The sequence below is a fragment of the Magnolia sinica genome, chromosome 3, assembly GCF_029962835.1.
Source record: "Magnolia sinica isolate HGM2019 chromosome 3, MsV1, whole genome shotgun sequence".
Lineage (NCBI taxonomy): Eukaryota > Viridiplantae > Streptophyta > Magnoliopsida > Magnoliales > Magnoliaceae > Magnolia > Magnolia sinica.
In genome coordinates, this window is record NC_080575.1 from 115,922,524 (window position 1) to 115,945,497 (window position 22,974).

Genomic DNA, 22,974 nt, shown 5'->3' on the forward strand with positions numbered 1-22,974 from the left:
TACCAAACCTATCTTTGATCATTGTTCTATTAGGGCCGGAAACCCTTCTAGAAGTTGATGAGTTGAATTGGGGTCGGAAACCCTTCAAATTGGAGCTTGCCTGGCTCAAGGTGGAAGGTTTTAGCTCCATGATTAGTGAGTGGTGGACCTCTTTCTTGGTCGAAGGTCGATCGGGTTTTATTTTGTTAAAAAAAACTCCAGATCTGTGACTTTGTTGTTTTTTATTACGGGAATCTATTGTCTAGTGACCAATGAGGGAAAGCCAAGGCTTGATAATCTTGAGTTTCAAAAGATTTCTTTTGAGGATGCATCTTCACTTGAGCGGCCTATATCAAAGTAAGAAGTGAAAGCTGCTCTAAATGCCATGTGTGGAGATAAGGCCTCGGGTCCCGATGGATTCCTTATTACCTTATTTTAAAAATTATGGCATATTGTGACAAATGATGTTTTAGACTTTGTGGTGGAATCAAGGTATTCTGTAATGGTAACGCTGGCTGTAACGGCCACCACCATTACCTTTACGATACGGGTCATAACTATTGTTATGGCCCTATAACGACCGTTATGGTCTCTATTGAAAAAAAAAAAACCCTCAAAAAACCTATATCTGCCCCGCAACGTTGAAAAAAAATCCGAACAGCTTGTATCTATCCCATAAAAGACCATTACGGGGCTGTTATAGCCTTTATAGGGAGCATAATGGGACATTAATGGTAAGTACGGGTCATTTTTTCCATAATGGTTGTTACTGCTATTACGATCCGTAACATGTAACAGTTGCTACCATTACCTTTATGTAATGGCCTTTACGACACACCATGGGTGGAATTTTCAGAGCAAAGCCGATTATCTAGAGACTTAGGGGCCTTTTATTGCCCTTATTCTCAAAATGGAGGGAGGGGGCCGAGTAGTTGAAAGATTTTAGGCCTATCAACCTCATAGGGGATCCTTACAAGATATTGATAAGATTATTGCTTTGAGGTTCAATCTAAAGTTATATCAGACAACTAGGGTGTTTTTGCGGTATGCAGGCAGATTCCGGACAATGCTCTTGTTGCCCATGAATGTATCGTCTCTAGATATACAAAGAGGAAAAGTGAGTTACATTGCAAGCTAGAAATTGAGAATGAGAAGGCATACGACCATGTGGACTGGGAGTTTTTAGATTACATGCTTGATAGGCTAGGTTGTGGCCAAAAGTGTAGGGAGTGGATGAGATCTTGTGTGCAGGCTGCTTCCTTTTCCATCATGGTTAGTGGGTTGCCTAAAGGGTTCTTCAAAGCCTTTTGAGGTTTAAGGCAAGTGGATCCCCCTTCCCCTTATCTGTTTGTTGTTATTGGTGAGGCGCTCAGCATGATGCTCCGGTGAGGTGAGGTGAGGTGAGGAGAATGGGCTTTTTAGCGGGTTCAAGGTTGCAAGTGATGGTGGTAGTATCGGTCATCTCCAGTATATAGATGATACTATGCTCTTTTTGCAAGGTGAAGGTGGAATCAGTGGATAATATCCATAAGATTATGGTGTGTTTTGAAGCAGCATCGGATTTGAAGATCAATGTGTCTAAATCTGATTTTGGGAGTGCATGTTGTGGATGATGACCTCATTCGGTTTTTTAGCATATTTGGATCCAAGGCTGGTTCCTTTCCATCGACGTATCTTGGGTTGCCTCTTTGCATTGGGAAGCCAATCAAACATTTGTGGGACAAGGTGATTGAAAGGATCGAGATGAAATTAGCGTCTTGAGAGGTGTTACTATCAGTCTTTGGAAAGGCGTCTAACTCTTATTAACACAGCCTTCTCCAATATGCTGGTGTATTTTATGTCTCTATTCAAATGTCCTAAATCAGTGGTGGATAGACTCGAAAAGCTTTGAAGAGATTTCTTATGGAAAGGCGCTAGTGATGGGAGGAAGTTTAATTTCCTTAGGTGGGAGAAGGTGTGTAGGCCGATCTAGGTGGCATTAGGCCATTAGCGGACATAAATACAACTTTGCTTGGGAAGTGGATATGGAGGTTTAGTGTAGAAGAGGGTAGACTTTAGAGGGATTTGATAGCAAGTATGGAACTCAGGGGGGTGGATGGTTTGTTATGACTCGGAAGCTCTTCTCTGTATAGAGCTTCTAGTGCTTGGAAAGCATTGCAGATACTCAACATCTAATTAACAGGGACATTTCCGTTAGGCTTGGTAACGAGTTTCAGATTCGCTTTTGGGTGGATGTTTGGTGTGACAATCGCGCGCTTCAGGATTTGTTTCCTAGGGTAGCCTGCTAAACTCTTGATCGTTTTGTCCATGTCGCGAATTGCTTCTTGGGGGGGGGGGGGGGGTAGGAAATTGGCGACCCTGTCAGTCTTATAGAGCTTTTAAAGAATGTCAAGCCTGCAATTCAAGAAGAACACCGGATCCTTTAGTTGAGGCATCACTTTGGAAAGCTCTTGGTTAGTTCGTTCTTTAGCTTCATATTTGAGTCGCCCCACTATTTGGGCACATCCCATCCTTTCCATCATTTGTTTGCGGAGCCCTTCCTCGAGTGGCGGCCTTTGTTTGGTTGGTAGGGTGGAAGAGAATCCTCACAATTGATAACTTGCAAAGAAGATCACTTGTCCTTCCAACATGTCCTATGTGCATGGAAAATGAGTAATCGATTAATCATCTCTTCATTCATTGCCCGTTTGCTGCTAGAGTTTGGGATCTTTCCCCACCTCTTATCTTGGCCTCCTTGTGTGTGGGAAAGCATCTGCTATTCCTTTGGGATATAGTAGTCGAAAGAATGGAGAGAAAACTCTCCTCTTGGAAAAGTAACCTCCTCTCCCTTGGTGGCAGACTTTCTCTAATTAAGACACCCTTTTTCAATGCCTGGAATCTGTAATATCTAGAATCGATAAGCTCTGAAGGATTTTTTGTGGCAGGGAGGTTCCTCCTCTAGAAAGTTCTCTCCCCTAAATTGGAAGGAGGTTTGTTCCCGTAATCTGCAAGGGGTAGTAGGCATAAGGCATTTGGATCTGGTAAATTCTATGCTCTTGGGTAAATGGGTGTGGCATTTCAGTAAGGAGTCTTCTCTTTGTAGATCTTTTGCTTCTACCAAATACGGTCTTTCTCCGTGTGGTTGGTGGACTAAATCCTCTTCCTTCTGTCGATCCTCTTATACCTAAAAAGGTAATAACCGCATTGCATTACCCGTTTTTGAAGGTATTGGTTTTTTAGTGGGTAGTGGTAAGTAGAGGTGTACACGAACCGAGCTAGCTCGGTTAGCTCGCTCGACTCGACTCGACTCGAAAAAGCTCGATTTGACTCGGTTTGAAGCTGAGTTCGAGCCGAGTCGAGCTGATTTTTTGAGCTCGAAAATGAGTTTGAGCTGGCCCCAACTTGACTCAACTCGGATCGAACCTAGCTCGAATCGAACCAGTTCGGTGACTCGATTACTTTGATATTGATGTTGCTCACCAAGTGTTTGATGAAATGACTCAAAGAAGTGTGGCTGGTAGCAAGGAAGGTATGTATATGAAACCAACACCCTTTTTTCTTGATTTTTATGTTGCTTAGAAGGTGTTTGATAAAATACTTGTAAAACCATTGCTGCTGTCTCAAATACAGTGAGATTTTGAAGGTGCAATCCAGGTGTTTGTGAAAATTTTGCAATGGCGAACTCGGCTTGATCTTGGCTTGAACTAGCTCGAGCTGCTGACCGAACCGAGCCGAGTTCGAGCTAAGGTCAGCTAGTGGCCGAGTCGAGTCGAGCTGAGGCCAGCTCGACTCGGTTCGACTCAATGTACACCCCTAGTGGTAAGAGAGTAAGATTTTGGCTGGACTATTAGTTGGGGGATCAACCTCTCATTAATGCTTTCCCGGATGTTGATTCTGCTTGCAGTTCTTTGAGCTTTATGGGGAGAGGAACAATTGGTGCTTCCGTAACAAGAGTCACTTGATTGCTGGTGTATTCGGCAGTGTCCTCCTTTTCTTCTATGATCGGGCCCCTTAAGCATCCTGCAGCAAAGGGTGTTTTTCTGTTTTTTTTTCCCAGCCATGCGACTCTGTTGTTGTATTCTTAATTTTCTTGTAGTTTTGTTTTAGGTTTTTACTTTTTCTTCTCTCTTTTTTCTTCTTTCTCCTTTTTGTTGTCTTTCTTTTTGGCCAAGGCCTAATAAAATCATCATCTTTCAAAAAAATAAAAGAAAAGAATAATATGAAAGTACTCTCCTGGCATAAGAATGGAAGATGTTGTAGAACTTGTAAATCTAGGAAGCGATCATTACTAATCGAGATGATTCTTTTATTTCTATGGGAATTCAGTTTAGGGCATAAGTCTAATCCCTCAATCACGTGATTGATGAAATTGGTAGTGGGTCAAAGAGTGTTCGCCAAGAAATAATGGGATTTCCCATTGGCGAAACAATATCTGTAAAGATGACTCCAAATATTTAGGACAAGGTTACAATGATAACAGTGATGACTGATCATATTTTTTGTATTATATTATATATATTTTATTAGGAAAAAAAACAACTATTGCCCAAAAAGAGATCTAAAACAGCCTTGGAAAATGATTTCAAACAAATTGTAAGCTTTCTTGAAACACGGATGCCTCCTCATTGTATCCAAGCACACCATAAGGCCTAGAAAAAGGCATCAAAATTTCACACTTACCATTTCTTGTTGCCCCTTCTCGTTACCCCTCCCATCCACCAAGTTAAACTCATCCCATCCCTGTCCATATCATTCCAATCATGAACTACAAGTCCCAGGGGCAACTTTGAACTTAGGTCTCACAATAGCCCATCCAATTGCCATGAAGTTGAGTCTTCTTAAAATAACTATTGACGATGAGAATTTATTGTCAAATACCTTCCCATTTCTTTCTTTCCACACCCCAAAATATGGCAAATGACACCATCCTCCACAGAATATTAAGAATAAATCCAAAGTAGCCTAGGAGTAGTCCCAACAAGTAGGGGTGTACATTGAGTCGAACCGAGTCAAGCTGGCCTCAGCTCGACTCGGCTCGGATTGGATCAACCAACAGCTCGGGCCAGTTCGAGCCGAGTTTGCCTATACAGCATTTTCACAAACACATGGATTGCACCTTCAAATTCTCACTAAATGTAAAATACCAGCAACGGTTTTACAGGTATTTAATCAAACACCTTGTAAGCAACATCAAAATCAAGAAAAAAGGGGATTTGTTTGATGAAACATACCTTCTTAACTTGCCACCAACCAACACTTCGTTGAGTCCTTTCATCAAACATTTGGTGAGCAACATCAGAGAATACCCATTGCTTTGTTTTCTGTTTTGCATTTACTTCAATTACATAGATTCATTTTTGGAAATTCCTGCTGAAACATTAGAGAATACCCATTTCTTCTTCTTTTTATGTTCTTTTACTTACACTACCTAACTGAGTCGATCCGAGTCAAGTCGAGCTGGGGCCAGCTCAAACTCATTTTCGAGCTCTAAAAACCAGCTCGACTCGGATCGAACTCAGCTTCAAATCGAGCCGATTCGAGCTTTTTCGAGCCGAGTCGAGCGAGTTGACCGAGCTTGCTCAGTTCGTGTACACCCCTACCAATAAGTGATAAAATGATGGAGAGCAGATTGAGATTGTTTGGTCATGTGTAACAAAGATTGGAGATTTCTCCAATAAGTAGAGGAACATTAATGAGGGTTGAAAGCCCTAAAAAGAGGATGAGAGGACCTAAAAAGGCTTGGATTGCGCTGGCGAGAAGAGATATCGTGGAAAATTATTACCTAACTATGATGGGGCCTTAGAATTGATTGATGAAATAGGATCCGTAAAGCTAATCCCAAATAGCTGGTATAAGACCTTGACTTCAAAAAAAAGAAAGAAAGATAACAGTTAATTTTTATTAGAAAAGCAAGCACAAGGCTCCATGTACAAAATTTGCATCGCTTCTAATATCTATCCATTACTTGGATTGAAGTCCTCTAAGCCCGAAATCCACTCTAATGTATACAATTTAACCTTTATATAAACAAACATTTCTGAATCTCTTGCTTTGAAAATGTCGATCATTCCTCTCCCTCCAAATTGCCCACATAACCTCCATCATTACCAATTGTCTTCGTTTGACCTCTTTTTCAATATTCCTCCTCTCAGCCACACTGCTAGAATGTCAACAACTATCTTGACATGACCCATTCTGTCCAGAAAAAAGGCTATAAACCTCTCCCACACCTTCCGAGCAAATAGGCAATGGATGTATAGGTGATACAGTCTCTACCCCCCTGAAGCATAATGTGCAGCAATTAGGGATCATCAACAATCTTTTTTAAAGGTATCTATGGTCAAGATCCTATTCCTGCTTGCAAGCCATGTAAATACTACTGCTTTAGGGGGTGCCCCACTAGACCATACAGAGGCTAGCTTCCCATTTCCTTCACTTGGTCCTGAGTCACACAACAACTCATAGAAAGAACCCACTGTGAACCTCCTTCAGCCGTCCCCTTGCCAAACCATCTCATCCTTCTCCTTATGGGGATAAGACTGATGATGATGAACAAGAAACAAACCCGATCACCTGGTCCTTGATCCATCCACTTGGGGACGAGCATCTACTCGTTCCCAAAAAATGCTTAAATCAGTGATTTTACACACCTTTCTAACTAACCTACATAAAGATGTGGTCTATGATTTCCTCCTCTGGACCAAGGTATCCCAAATCGCTTACGTTTCGGCCGTAACGACCGATACGTAACGGTGACGGCATCAACCGTTACGCGATTCGGCCCTGAAACGGGGCACCTCTGTTTTTTGGGTTCATAACGGCCGTTATGGTACCGTAACAAACGTTACGGTCCATGACCCTAAAGAAAAATGAAAAAAAAAAAAAAACCTTTTTTTTTTTTTTCCTTTTCCTCTCCTTCTTCCTCTTCTTCTTCTTCTTGCCCTGCTGCGGCCGCGGCCCGGGCCTCCTCTCTCTCTCTCTCTCTCTCTCTCTCTCTCTCTCTCTCTCCCTCTTCTTTCCCTCTTTTTCTTTTCAGTTTCCCTCTCCCATTTTTTTCTTTTAAAATCGAAAGCGGTTTGACTGGTGTACCACACACCAATATAGCTGCTGTAGGTACGTGTCATGCTAAGACGAGCGCTGACACTCCTCGAGCTCCAAGTTGTATGCACGGTTCAAAGGAGATCAAAGTTACATGGGCTCCACAGCGATGTATTTATTATATCTACACTGTTCATCTATTTTTAAATATCATTTTAGAGCATTAGCCAAAAAATGAATCGTATCCAAAGATCGTCTGGACCACACCAAAAATAGCAGCGAGATGATGATTTTCACCATTAAAAAATTCGTAGGCCCACCATAACGTTTATTTTCCACCCAATCTGTTCAAAAGGTCAAAAAGACCTGAATGAAGAGGAAAAACAAATTTCATATTGATCCAAAAGTTCTGTTATCCCAAAAAGGGTTTCAATGGTAGACGTTCAATCCCCCACTACTTTTTGCAGTGTGGTCCACTTGATAATTAGATCTGTATTATTTTTTGTGTCAAGCCTTAAGACGAGCTCGTCAAATGAATGGACAGTTTAGATATAACACATACCTCATGATCAGACCCACGGGACTTGCTTGCGTCAAATGAATGGACTGGTACGCGTTACGAAGCACGTTGCACAATTTAATAAAATGTACACGTGCCACATGGGCCCCACCATGCTGTATGTATATTATCCATGCCGTCCATCCATTTTGCCACATCATTTTAGGTTATGATTCAAAAAATTAGTAAGATCTAAATCTCAGGTGGACCACAGCATAGGAAACAGTGGTTATAGAATGCTTACCATTAAAAATTTCTTAGGGTCCACTGTAATGTTTATTTTCCATCTAACCTGTTAATAGGGTCACACTAACGTGGATGAAGGGAAAACACACATGTCAGCTTGATCTAAAACTTTTGTAGCCTGATAAATTTTTAATGATAGTCATTTAATTATTATTGTTTCTTATGGTGTGGTCCACCTGAGCTCTGGATCTACCTTTTTTTTGGGCTCATGCCCTAAAATTATTTGGCAAAATGGATGGACAGTGTGGATATAACACATTCATCACGAGTGGGGTCCAAAAAACTTTGACACTCGTGTTCTACACTTCACAATCTGAGTCCTACCTAATTCGGGCCCTTAAAAATTTATACACGAGACATGTATTAACTTAAAATTTACCAATTAAATTATAGACTGTAATTGCTAACTCAAAATGCCAAAATCAAATTGTTTGAAAAGTTTTATTTGTTAATTTGTGGATGCTTATTTTTTAAAATAGGGCCTTTTGATTTTTTTTTTTCATGATTCACTATCCAATAAATGTCCACCAATTCACAAGTGAGATAATGCCAATAAATTGCATGAATTTGAGGCTGATTTGGGGCATGGATTGGTCCTCCAAGTCAACCCCAAATTGGCAACGCGATCTACCTGAATTTAATTTCATTTTTTAAAAGAACCATTGGGAGAAATGATATCAAATTGTTAAGTATATAAATTAGATATTTAGAAAATTAAATATATGAATTTTGTAGTCAAATTCAGGTTATCTGGTTCATAAATTCATCAGACAGTCCGATACAACTTCTCACCAAAGAGTGGACCGTTACACCACCATAAACATGTTCCAATTTATAAATGAATGCATATTTGAAATGCTTAGAATATTCCGGATTTAATCCATATTTTTTCATTTTTTTGGGCAAAAAAAAAAATTTGCGCTGTTACGGGCTGTTACACCCCCGTATCGCCGTTACACCCCCGTATCCGTATCAGTTTCAGAGGGCACCGTTATGCCAACCGATACCGATACGGGACACCTTGCTCTGGACAGAAAAGTTGTACTATTGCAAGCCTACTAGGGAAACTTGATGTCATTCCACAAGTTGTTGAGAATCAAGATCTTATTAACCATAGCCACGAAGGAAAAACCTCCATCCTGGACTTCTCCCAAACTATGGCACATGTGGCAAACCCCTTGCCACTTCAAGTGATGGACAAAAGAATGATTTAGATGAGAAACTACCATTCAAAGTTCTCTTCCATGTCATCTTATTTGCCTCATTAAGATTCAATGAAGTCCCTATTGAAAACACCCATATTAAAATTATATATATATATATATATAAAACTCACAAACTCTTCAAAACTCCCTATCTCTATTTCCTTGACATTTCAGGGAAACATGATATTCCAAATGACAACACTTGCAAGATATTCACCAGTCTTTAATAAAAGCCGTATTCAAGTGCATAAGAAGAATAATGAAGGGAACAGAGAAGCAAGGGATAAGAAGAATAAATCTCCAATCGGCATGAAATGCTCAAACTAAGTAGAAGCAAGAGCCTTAAGCGAAGGATTATGTATTTTGAAGTTTTCTTTTTCCGTGTTCATTTTTTGTGGAAAGACTCAATGTTATCAAGTCAGCAGAATTCAAAGAGCTAGAGCTCTGGGAATTCTCCTTTTTCTAAAGCTCAAAATCATGAGTCATGATATTATTTCCTCTTTATGTGTTTCTTCTGATGTCTTGATGCTGCTAGCTGGCAATGTTCACTCAGATTGCCTCCCCTTGGGTCCATCTATCATCATCAAGAAGCAAGGTCTCAAGCACAACAAGCAGGTTTTGATTAGTTGGTAGCTCAGCTTATTTGCTTTGAGCAAATGGGTTGCTGATGTTAGTGGCAGCCTACAAGGGGCTGGCATGGAAGCTAATGACACAGCAACAATCATGCAAGTTTAAGGTGGCATTGATGTTGCTAAGTGTTGCTGGACTTATTTTCCTCTCTCACGAGCATTTTGGCAATTTCTTTTTTATTTTTTTCATCCTTCTTTTAGATCTTTTTTTAAAAAAAGGGCTGTGGTTACCAAATTAAATTAAATAAATGCATGGCCATGTCTCCAAACACCATTATTCTGAGTATGGGTGATATTATCAGTATCTCCAGCTTGGAGATGCCGATAACACTGATAGTATAAAAGATTCTAGGTATTGGTGATATATCACTGATTTGTCACAAAGTATCGCCAATGTATCGTAATATTTTCGACTTGTATAAATTCCAAATGTCGCTTGTATCGCCAATGTATCGGCTATATTATAAATAATATTGCTAGTACATCGATATCGCCAAAAATCTATTTATTAAAAAAAATCCATTTCAAATTTTTTTTATGGGAGCATGGTTGTATGATGAAATGCATGTATATGTGTGTGAATATGTATGCATGCATGGATGGATCATGGATTGATGGATAATGGATGGATGGATCATGCATGTGTGTGTGTGTGTGTGTGTGTCCTTGTATGTATGTATGCATGGATGGATGGATCATGCATGTGTGTTTGTATGTATGTGCATGCATGGATGGATGGATGGATCCAATGTTTGCCTAATGTTCTCCCGAGTCAGCAATGCATGATTTTAGGCCTCCATTATAGGGAAACTTATTATTCGGGCATTTTTATTTTTTATTTTTTTGCTATTATTTGATTCATAAATTTGCAAATGTGTGTTTTAGAATTTGCTGAAGTATCATGTGTATTAGTTATTAAATCGTGTAGAAAGTCAAAATAATTTTAAAAATAAACAATAAAATACAAAAGATTTTGTTGGGAGCACTAAATTGCAATTTTCAAGACAATGTTTTGACGCTTGTGTCTATATACCTGAAGTTCTGAAATACATACTTTGTTTTTTTTGTTTTGTTTTTTTTGTTTTTTTTTTTGCTGTCCTGAAAACCACCTTAACCAGTCATTGGTGTTAATATCCATTGTCCTTTATTGCCAAAGAAGTTGCAGCGGCAGGTGTGCATTTGTCTGCATGGATTTATGTGTGAACATCTGGTGTGCAAATATGTGCCAGGCCTTTATATAATACATGTACATAAGTTCTTGTAGTTAATTTGTACACATGGGACATAAAGTTAAAAGTTCTTCCTTTACAGTTACATGTTTTCGCAGATGATGTAGTATATATCTGCTTTATTGTTATATTATTTTGATTCTTGGTGAGCATAGCAATAGAACTAACAGCATTATAATCTTGTATCCCATATTTATCCACAGAATCTCTAACATTGCATTTTTTTGTTCTAGATACAAGTCTAGAATCTATCAAAACTTGTGCCTGTGATGCTTGAAGCACTAGTATCTGATATTTATCTCATGTAATGCGTATGTTGTACTTTATTTTCCGAACTAGGCATTCAGCTGCATTTTCTTCAATCGACTAAAAAGTGTTTCTGGAATTCTTGAGGACCTTTAATCCCTGCTTTTTGCTTCAATATCTGGTTTGACTGTGACTCATTTAGAACTCGGGCTTGAAGTTCAGGGTGCCACTCTGAATCTGGATATAGTCAGTTCTATCTGGCATTTGTATTTCACAAATCAGTTTTTTTTTTATAAAAAAAATATATATTATCCTTATTGGATTTTGTTTTATTGCAGGTTCCACTTATCCCTACCATTGAATCTCTTCCAGATAGACCAGGAGAACCTGATTGTCCAGTAAGTGGATGGATTCAAATAATTTTTGTTCCCATTGGCTGCTGCACTGCTCTTTTGAGTTCTTCCTCTCTCTATGTTCTACTTATTCAGTTGTTGCATCAATGTGACCTAGTACTTCTTGAAGACTCAAAGATGCAAGTTCGGCTCCAGGTGCAAGTTCAACCATCCAAAAGACAATGTTTTAAATGTATCTGCTGGAGGTATTGGTGCAGAGGTAAATCATTGACTTTGCCAAATTCTTTTGTCTGTGGTCATTGAATATTGCCTCTCCTTTCTTATGATTTATGTGTGACTGTAGGGTGCTTTGGTAACAGCTGATACTTCTGTATTACCCGAGAGGCCATCTGAGCCAATATGTTCGGTAAGATATTTTTCCTCTTTTTTTGTGTTCTTATAAGAGTATTATATTTATCCCTGTTTTTTTGTGTTCTTATATTTATAAGATATTCTTCACTTGTTACCCACCCCATCCTGTAACTTTCAAACATATTACAGTATTACGCAAAGACTGGACAGTGTAAATTTGGTGTGAATTGCAAGTTTCATCACCCGAAAGATGTTCAAATACCATCAGGTGGACAAGATCCTGGTAGCGGAGAGCAGAATGAATCAGCTATGAAGGATGCTGAGGTGGATGCAAGGCCAATGAAGACATTTGTTCCATTCACCCCAGCATTGCTGCATAATTCCAAGGGATTGCCAATAAGACTGGTAAGAAGCTGTAAAAAGATTTAGGGTGCATTTGGTTGCACCAGATATCATGAAATTTCATGATTAATCGGCCTAATTTGGTGCAGAATATCATGAAATTTGATGATATCTGGTCCAAACCAAACAAACCCTTAATCAGCACAATATCCATATTTTATTGTCTTCTTCTCTATTTATAAAAAGCCAGTTCTCTGTTTTTCACATGCAATAGCTTTTCAGGACATAAGGTCGTATATCAATTGCCACTGGCTCTGTGGTCTTTGTTGTGTTATAATCATGTAGAATTCTTCTTTTACTTCTCATTTTTAAGCTCATGTATTGTACTCTCTACTGTCTACTGGGGCAATCATTGGAGCCTGTTGCTGTAAAGGCTGTTTTCCTTTGGAAAATAGTGCCTACACCATGTGATCTTTAGAAGGTCATAGTTTAAAGATTTTCTCAAGTAATGATTAGCGGCACAATTGAGTAAAACATGCAGTGTCCTCTCTTCTCTCATATGCATTGATTGTTGCATTCTGTAGGGTGAAGTGGATTGTCCATTCTACCTCAAGACTGGCAGGTGAGATTCATGTCTGCAGGAATTATTTTGGTCACCTGCCTAGGCAAATTTTCATGCATTTATACGACTTAACTCAGCACTCAAGTTTGTCTTTTGTCACTCAGTTGTAAGTATGGTGCCACTTGCCGCTATAATCATCCGGACAGACATGGTATGCTTCTTGTCCAATAGAAATAATTATATTTACAATCGGGGATCATTTGATCCATTTTATTCATGATGTTCATGCTTTGATTTTTACTGGCGGATATCTTACGCAGCTATCAATCCACCAGTTGTTGGTGCTCTAGGCCATGCGCTTATAACCTCTCCAGCCACCAATCTTCCAATTGGAGTCATAAATCCTGCTGCATCTATTCTTCCAAACATTGATCCACGTTTGGCTCAGACAGCGGTAAATTAACTATTAAGCATTCTTAATTTCGTGCTGCACTGATGACCAGAATTGCGAGCTCTACTAGTATGTTTTATTTAATAGAATTACCAGGCGTTCAAAAATATCAAACACCATTTTCTTATCAAATGTTATTCTTTGTAACTATGAGAACTTTTAGCTTTGATCTGTGATTAAATTCTCCTCTTTCAATGTTGCAGCTGGGATTGGGCCCAACTATATATCCTCAACGACCTGGACAGATGGAATGTGATGTAAGTATCGCTACAATCTCTTACTATTGTCCTTTTTTTTTGTTTTTTTTGTTTTTGGAAAGATTACTATAGTCCTTATTTAATGCTCAAAATTACTATAGTTCGTATTTACTGCTCATAAATTGTTTTAAAATGTTTGAGGAAGATTGAGCTTTTTCCATCCTCATCTTCCAAGGTGTCAAGGGGCAATCCAGCTTTTGCATAATTGCTGAGGCAAATAAGTCCTGGCTTCTTGGTGATTCCTGCAGTTCCAATTCATAAAATTGGTCAATCACAGTATAACTGGCATTGGAAACTCCAGTTTGACCTTGTATCAGCCAAAGCATCAGCTGGGTTGGTACACTGACATGTTTTTTTTGCATTGGCATGTCAGCTATGAGACACCATCCTTATCTGAAGAGACACCTGCTGGCAGCAGTTCGTTGATAAGCTAGAGAAAAAGAAATGAGTAATTTCAAACTTTGGTATCAGCTATATTTTGGGAAATTCAATACTGCCATCATCTGAGATTGCCTTATATTTCACAAACCTGTGGCAATTTAAATCTGTAACTGATCAGTCTACTTGCAACAATATATTTGTTGAGCTCCTTTCTGAAACATCCTGCAGGAATGTGGCATAACTTTTTTCTTTTTCCCTTTTCTGTTAATTTATATAACCTTTTTCCGTATTTTACAAGAAATAACATACTGTTTTGTTAGTGATTCCGCTTTAGCCTACCCCAACTAATAAGGATAAAGCTTATGATGATGATGAAGTGATTCATTTTTCCTTTCTTTCTTTCTTCTTTTTTATTGGTGCAGTTCTACATGAAAACTGGAGAATGCAAATTTGGAGAAAGATGCAAATTCCATCACCCAATTGATAGGTCAGCACCCACACCATCAATGATGAAGCAGGTCCAAGAAAACGTAAAGCTTACTCTCGCTGGCCTTCCAAGAAGAGAGGTCTGTGTACTCATCAATGCATTTACGTGATCCCTCTTTCTGGTTTTCCTTCTTGTACATTGATTCTAGGAGTTTACAGTAGCAATCAGGCTTTGTGAAAATCAATTCCATGTTTAGTAGTATCTGAACTCCAAAGTGCCCTGCAGCTTTATTTTCAGAGGTGCAGGTTATTTTCTGCTTTCTCAAGTTAGTTCTGCAGTCCTTTCTAGATGTATTATATTTCCTTCAGTTTCCATATGCCAAGTTTACTGGACTTTGTGAATATAGGCAAACCTTGGATTTTTTTTCTTTCTTTTTTTCATTTTCTCTCTTCCTCAACGAGATGTTGCATGGACACAGATAAGAGGTGAAATCCCGTAAAGGTGTCAGATTTGCCAAACCCCATAAAATAGGACTTGTCAATTTGGCAACATATTTTAATTAACTTCTAAAATCGTGGATCCAAAACATTCATTCATTTATACAAATAGGAGCAAGCCATGGTGCAAAAATCATGCCAATCGGATGATCCTAAACATTTGATCAATAGCATGAAAAATGGACAGTCAAGATTGAGCGGAGAAACAAAATAGGTTCTTATCATCATCTTGAAACATATATTTGATAGATCCCACTTTGTATTGCTTATGATTCCAAAATAGGACTTTGGTTTGATGATTCTAAACATGTGATCTATGGCTCATAAATAATGGACTGTTATAAGAATTTGGCTCCATTAAAAGGTTAAGATCATCCAATCGGGTGATTCCTGCACCATGGCTTGCTTGCATGGTACTATTGAATGAACTGTCCAGGTTGATGATCAAGCATCCTACATGTCGTTTAATCCCATTATGTATGCCACTATGACATGAAGTCTCTCCCTCCCTCCTCCCTCTCTCTCTCGGCACTCATTAATGTGTTTTTCCTTGGAAAATTGATGGGGACATCACGCGCACACGCACGCCCCCCCTATGCACGTACATAAGGAGGAGGAGGGCCCCACCATCGATCTGGATCGATGACGACATCCATGGAGGGCCTCCTAGTTAGATGACTGCGTTTTGGTTCGTTGGAGTGGACCCAATAATCATGCGAATCTCACCATGGGTTCTCATGATCGTGGCCCGCTATTATAATTAATCTAGTACTTTGAGTTTTGCTTATTATTGTTATTAGGAATATCATGGATGGTTTAGATTGCTTTGATTAGTTATTATTTTTTATTGCTTCATCTCCAAGTGATAGGTTGCGCACATGGTGCGAGTTTTGGGGTATAGGGTTTTATTATAAATAAGCACCTCTTGTAGTCTTTTTTTCATTGAAGATTAATAAAATTTCTGCTCCTCTAAATTTTTGAGTTGTGGAGATCCAATTGGGTGTTAAACTCTCCCTTACTCAAAGGGCTGACTACCGTGGTGCGAAGCCACACCTGTCCCGATTCGCCCCTATCTTCTACCATCTATATTTCTCCTCCTAAAATCATCTACTCTTCAAATTCATCCTCTATTGCAGTCGTTTTTCTCTCTACAGCAGATTTTTAGAATTTGGCCCTGCAGGAGGACTGAAACTTAAGCGAAGCACCACACACAAACCGTGCATTAGATCATGCTGAAATTTGGAGGTTTTGTGGTCCACCCCTGGCCACTAGGGCCAAACTATTCGTTTTCTGATTTATGGGCCCCACACACGTACGGGCCACCTCCAGCGCATGTGCGTCCAGGCCTTCACCGCTGTCCACGCATATGACGCGTCTTTGGTTCATTTGTCTCCTCTCTTTCACCCCTCTTTTATCCCAAATCCCTAACCCTAAATTACTCAAATTCTCAATTTTATGCCCTTTTTTCAACCTCAGGGTTCCTAGAATTGAAATCTGTGAATCCCTTGGATTGGGAATTATTTCTGTGCATGTGTGGATGAATTTACCCTCCTCTGATTATTGTTTGGTATATAATTTTGATTTGTCCAGCCCTAGCTTGTGTAGGCCTGGACCTGCATAGATTCTCCTTCATTGAATGCTTGAACTTTTGTGTGGGATATGGAATTTTGTGTAATTGTTTCTAAACTAACGTAATCTAAAGCCTGACAATCTTGTACATCTTATTTGAATTTCATGTCCTGCATCAAACTTGGTATCAGAACACAGGGTTTTTATAGGGGAATGCATTGCATGTTTAGGGTTTAGTTTATTTGTGTCCATTATGCATTAAGTATCATCATATAGAGCTGTTTAGAGGTCCATAATTTCTTATATAAGTTGCTGAATTTTCTGCTATCAGAAAATCTGCATCTCTTTGCTGGATTTTCTGTTGACAGATAGGGTGCTGGAAATTGAGTAGTATTGTATCGTTTCCCCCCTATAGTCCTATAGGAGCATTTAGTCTCATCTAGGCGCATATAGTCGTATTAGAAAGTCCTTAAGTTAAGTTAGTAGTTGTATGCCCACACGTACGGTCGTGGTTTTGGCTTGCACCCTACACTAAACATGGAGCAATTGCAAGAGTCAAAGAACAAGCTGACCCAGCAGTTTGAGTCTTTGGGTAAGCGCTTGGAACAACGTATGAACTGACACTTTGAGCATTTTAATGTGCGTGTTACCCAACTAGAGACCTCCGTCGGGACAAACCCCACCATTGGGGAATATGCCCCATCTTGGGCAAGTGATTAGGAAGTTAGACCAAGGAATGCAGGTGGCCAAGGAATTGGTCATGGGCGCACACCCATGCACCCACCCCCGCGAGGGACAGTATAAATAATGACCCAGATGCACAACTCCTCAAGGGAGTTAGAATAGATGCCCCTACGTCTGATGGCCACTTGGACCCTAAAGCCTTTTTAGACTGGCTGGTGGATATGGACCACTATTTTGAGTAGTATGACATGTCGGATGCTCGTCGAGTCCAATTCGCCAAGATGAAGCTTGTGGGCCAAGCAAAGAAGTTTTGGGCTACTGTAGAGCGAAAGAAAGAAAGAGCGAAGGAGCTCCCAATAGTCCATTGGGGAGAAATGAAAGAAACACTTAAGGAGAAGTACTTCCATTTATCTTATCGTTTACTGTTGATTGAGGAATGACAGTCTCTTCGACAAGGTTCCATGAGTGTGGCGGAATACATTGAGAAGTTCGAAGAGTACTTGACCAGGTATGAAGTTGATGAGGATCCCGTACTCACCCTTGCTCGATTTAAAACAGGCCTCTATACTAACATTAGGAGAGAATTGCTCGCTAAAGACAGACACTATTGAACAATTGTATCAAGTAGTGTTAGAGGTCAAGCAATACCTCAAAACACCGGTGGGAAGGCAGTTTGATTTTGACGATTCTAGTACTAAGGCCAACCCTTCTAGGGCTAAGCCTAGCACTGGATACCAAGACAAACCTTCCAGCAGTTTTCAGTCCAGGCCTAGGGATGAAAGGGTAAAGAGGTTATCGGGTCTAGCTCGCATAAGAGTAGAGCAACTAGGTGTTTTAGGTGTAAAGGGTTTGGTCATTTTGCCCACCAATGCGGTACGAGAGAGGGCACCAAGGTATTCTTTATTGATGGTTAAGTATAAGTAATGCATCTAGAAAGTGACGGTGAAGAGGAAGAATATAAACCAATAAAAGCCCCTAGTGATGAGGAAGAGGGAGCACAAAGAGTCTGCGACCCTTGCAGTTGTGCATCGCGCCTTTACACAAGCAGATACTACCAATAGTTGGCGTTATTGTTTTGTTCCTATTCAGTTTGGGTCATATAAAGCCACATTTTAGTGTAATGTTGTTCTTAGGAAGCCTATCGATCTCGTCCCTATGTCACTATCCCATAGGTCATCAAAGTCTGCAGTCCCTTATGCATCACATTCATTCATGGCATCAAGAAATTAGGCAAAAGATTATGACTAGTAATGAACATTACACACTTTCTGCAAACCAATATAAACGTTTCAAGGAATTCAATGTAAGGGACTGTGATGGTCCACATTAGGCCAAAGTAGTACCCTCAACCTCCTATACCTACCCTTCCCACACCCAGAGAGGAGATAGAGGATATTCTGGACTATCAGATAATATCCACGTCGGACGGCAGGTTTCAGAAGTACGTGGTTAAGTGGCAGTCACGCCCAGCTTCAGACAATACGTGGCTCATTGAGGAGGAGCTTTACAGACTTGATCCTGACATCTTGGAGCGATTCAAAGGTAACTATGTCAGGTCTTGGTAGAAACAAGACTTTGAGTCTAAATCGCTACCTTTTGCCTTTCTTCCGAGTTTCCGAAGAAGAGGTAGGAGAGGGTATTTGATGCAGGACAATTAACCACTTGCTCTAAAAGCTCGAATTGTTAGAGTATGGCGAATTAATCCATTTATCTCATAGCTCAGGCCCCACATCTCATGGGTTTAGGACCTCGGCCGAACCCCCTTCGTGGGCCCCAAATCATATGGGCCGCCCACCCCGAGTGTGTCCCCGCATCCCACGGGCTACCCCACTCGAGCCTGATGTGAAATGCACATTAATCACCCCTGGTAAAGAGTCTCGAACACGAGACCTCTCCCGTGGGCCCCAAATCGCATGGGTCACCCACCACTAGTATGCTCCTGCATCCAACAGGCGACCCCACTCTAGCCCAGTGTGAAAATGCCCCTGCATTAATCACCCCCAGTGAGGAGTCTCGAACACGAGACCTCCCGCTCTGATACTAATTTGATGCAGGACAATTAACCACTTGCTCTAAAAGCTCGAACTGTTAGAGTATGGCAAATTAATCCATTTATCTCATAGCCCAGGCCCCACATCTCATGGATTTATGACCTCGGCCGAACCTCCTTCGTGGGCCCGAAATCATATGGGCCGCCCATCCCGAGTGTGTCCCCGCATCCCACGGGCTACCCCACTCGAGCCCGGTATGAAATGCACATTAATCACCCCTGGTAAGGAGTCTCGAACACGAGACTTCCCCCGTGGGCCCCAAATCGCATGGGTCACCCACCCCTAGTATGCCCCTGCATCCAACAGGCGACCCCACTCGAGCCCAGTGTGAAAATGCCCCTGCATTAAAGAGCCTCCTAGTTAGAGGATTATGTTTTAGTTCATTGGAGTGGACTCGATAATCATATGAATCCCACCATGGGTTTTCATGATTGTGGCCCACTATTCTAATTAATCTAGTACTTTGGGTTTTGCTTATTATTGTTATTAGGAATATCATTGACGGTTTAGATTACTTTGATTAGTTATTTTTTATTACTCCGTCTCCAAGTAGTAGGTTGCACACTTGGCGCGAGCTTTGGGGTATAAGGTTTTATTATAAATAGGCATTCCTTGTAGTCTTTTTTTTCATTGAAGATTAATTAAATTTCTGCATTTTTCTGCTCCTCTAAATTTCTAAGTTGTGGAGATCCATTTCGGTGTGAAACTCTTCCCTCCTCGAAAGGTTGACTACCATGGTGCGAAGCCACACCTATCCCGATTCGCCTCCACCTTTTATCATTTATATTTCTCTTCTCGTACAATCATATACGCTTCAAATCTATTATCTATTGCAGTCGTTTTTCTCTCTACAGCAAATTTCCAAAATCTAGCCCTGTAAGAGGGCCGAAACTTCAACAGAGCACCATGCACAGACCGTGCATCAGATTAGGCTGAAATTTGGAGGTTTTGTGGCCCACCCCTGGCCGACTAGGGCCAAGCTGGCCGTTTTCTGATTTGTGGGCCCCACACACGTGCGGGCCACTTCCAGCGCACGTGCGCCTACGCCTTCACCGCTGTCCACGCGTGTAACGCATCTCTGGTTCGTCTCTCTCCTCTCCTTCACCCCCCCCTCCCCCTCCCTTTTTATCCCAAATCCCTAACTCTAACCCTAAATTACTCAAATCCCCAATTTTATGCCTTTTCTTCAGCCTTAGGGTTCCCCGAATTGAAATCTGTGAATCCCTTGGATTGGGAATTATTTCTGTGCATTTGTGGATGAATTTACCCTTTGATTATTGTTTAGTCTATAATTTTGATTGATCCAGCCCTAGCTTGTGTAGGCCTGGACCTGCATAGATTCCCCTCGATTGAATGCTTGAACTTTTGTATGGGATATGGAATTTTGTGTAATTGTTTCTGAACTAATGTGATCTAAAGCCTGACAATCTTGCACATCATATTTGAATTTTATGTCCTGCATCAGAAACGAGTTAACTGATTTCTCAAGACACTAATCCGTGGTCTGCAATGAGCCGGGCTTCGGCCTTGCAGATCGAAATTTTGAACAAAGCCAGCCCAAACAATTCAAATCTGCCTTTTGACCCTTTACTTTTCAACATTTCCATGGAAATTAACCTGCAAAACAACCTATATTCACCATTGATTCTCAACATTTCCAGTGTTTTCCGTGTTGACTGATTTCTTGGGTTTTTTTTTTCATATGCATTTAGGATTCTTTTGAACCCCCTAAATAGTTGGAAGTACGACATTCTTTCCATGCCATACTTCCCATGGCTAATTCTTAGCACGATACATTCACTTGATATTCTCTTCTCATGATGGTGCATGGACATTTGATAAGGTGGCAGTAATCCAATTGTGTTTTGCTGCATCGCTCTTACTTTTTGTGTGCATATATGCATGCATGCATGCATGTATCATTGTATATTTTTGCTACATCTTCGCAAATGAAAAACAGAAACAATAGCGAAGGATTTGACAAACTGGTGCTGCAGGGTGCAGTAATCTGTGCGTTCTACATGAAGACAGGCACATGCAAGTATGGTGCCACGTGCAGGTTTGACCATCCACCCCCAGGAGAGGTCATAGCCATGGCTGCAGCGCAAGGGATGTCTGGAGGAGGGGAAGAGAGAGATGCAGAAATAGCTGAGGCTGAGGCTGCAGTAGCCACCCCTGATGTTGCAGAACAACAGTAAACATCCCTTTATGACATGTTTTCTTGCCTATTTCAGTCAATGAATCCAATCAGACCATTTCCCTTTTATACTTGCTTTTTCTTTATGTTTGTACTTCTCTGAGGGAACCGGGCATGGCTTCTTTTTGGTGGATACCCTGCAGTTGCCGTTGATCCCGTAGTTTTTCTAAATTGGTTCCTAACAGGGCATGTCTATATGAACTGCCTATATGTTCAGGGTTTTTGTGTATTTATAAAAATAATAGCAGTAGTACCAAAGAAGATCTTACAGGATCCTAAGCCTGACACTGTCCGGTATACTTGGGTTCTAAGTTCTGACAGTGGGACCCATGGTTCTACAATCTAGAACTGTCGTATATTGCTTTTCACCGTTGATGATGGATGGTGCCTTAGAAATCTCAATAAGACAACCCTTTATTAGGGTGTGCTTGTGTGTACCAAATATCATGAAATTTGATTATATTACATGATTAATCAGCTTGATCTGGTTAAATTTTCTTGATTTTTTATGAAATTTGGTGCAACCAAACACACCCTTTAAGTATGAAAAATAATATTGATTATTGACAATCATAAAATCTAATACATCAAATTTTTTTCCTTCAACTAAAATGTGATGAACCTTGTTTTAGGTGTCACCAAATAGGCCCCCAGCCATTACGTTTGTTGGGTAAAAATGGACAGTTTGGAATGACGCAGCAATGTTCCACATTCAACTGGAAAAAAATAAAAATAAATAAAAATAAATTATCCCAGGAGGATTTTCTGGGATCTTGGAACCTGAGAATTTTGGAAAGCATGGTCCAATCATTGTATGATGCAACAGAATGGCCAGAACCTCAACTTATAGGCCTTGTCACAGAAGAACGAGTATATGTATAACTCAGCTAAAGAAAACACAATGGCCTCTACAAAGTTGACACTGGTTCCATCCTGTGTATTCTGTGGCCCAAAAATCATGCTGCTCCGGTCATCAGGCGATATGGATGGCTGAAGAGCAGTCGACAAGATCTGTGTGACCCACTTGATGGTTGGCACAGTAGATCTCACTTTGTTGAACGTCCCAGATGTGCACTCTAAAGTGTCTCCTGCGTCAGGTAAACAGCTAATTTAGGAAATTAAACAGGATGTGCACTCTAAAGTGTCTCCTGCGTAAGGTAAACAGCTAATTTAGGAAATTAAACAGGATGGCAAACATGCCTATTTTTAACCAGTGTTCGAAATATCACTATTGTGTTACGTATCACATCTTTGGGGATACATATACATATCAATTATCAGATGGAATTTATCATTTATATTAGGTGACATGTGAAAACATTTTTCAACAAAATTTCAAAGATTGTTAAAAAAAATACTTTAAATACTCTTTTAAATAATAAAATCTCAAAAAAGAGGTGAACATGATAAATTTTCTTTACATGGTGACCTAAGCTATGCGATGATCGTTTCATCAAACACTCAAATACTTTGAAATTAGTTCAATTGCTAGTTGGTTGAAGAAATTCTAAAAAAATAATAATAAATTTTTTATTAATTAAATTAAAATTTAATTTTTATTTTCTAAAATTTGACTAGGAATAAACAAATCATTAAAGCAACCCCCCAAGTGCACACTTGATTTCATGTTTGGAGTGCAACATTGCACGCAATTTGGGATATTGGTAAAGTTTTGAGGTCACTGAAAAATTGCTAATAAAAATGCGGTGAATCTAAATCAGTTGTGCCACCTTGCTTCTGAT

The 22,974-nt window shown here is 40.1% G+C and overlaps 1 protein-coding gene across 1 annotated transcript in view; it reads left to right on the forward strand.

Moving 5' to 3' along the window:
- The window catches only part of LOC131240872 (zinc finger CCCH domain-containing protein 8-like), a 35,774-nt gene extending 14,269 nt beyond the window's left edge, over positions 1–21,505 (forward strand). The window contains exons 3-12 of the mRNA XM_058239384.1: positions 11,449–11,508; positions 11,621–11,722; positions 11,807–11,869; positions 12,004–12,219; positions 12,741–12,778; positions 12,883–12,929; positions 13,039–13,172; positions 13,373–13,426; positions 14,230–14,373; positions 21,033–21,505. Of these exons, the coding sequence (XP_058095367.1) occupies positions 11,449–11,508; positions 11,621–11,722; positions 11,807–11,869; positions 12,004–12,219; positions 12,741–12,778; positions 12,883–12,929; positions 13,039–13,172; positions 13,373–13,426; positions 14,230–14,373; positions 21,033–21,233 (1,059 nt within the window). The 3' untranslated portion in view covers positions 21,234–21,505. The remainder of the gene's footprint in view (positions 1–11,448; positions 11,509–11,620; positions 11,723–11,806; positions 11,870–12,003; positions 12,220–12,740; positions 12,779–12,882; positions 12,930–13,038; positions 13,173–13,372; positions 13,427–14,229; positions 14,374–21,032) is intronic.
- Positions 21,506–22,974: the final 1,469 nt, after the last annotated feature.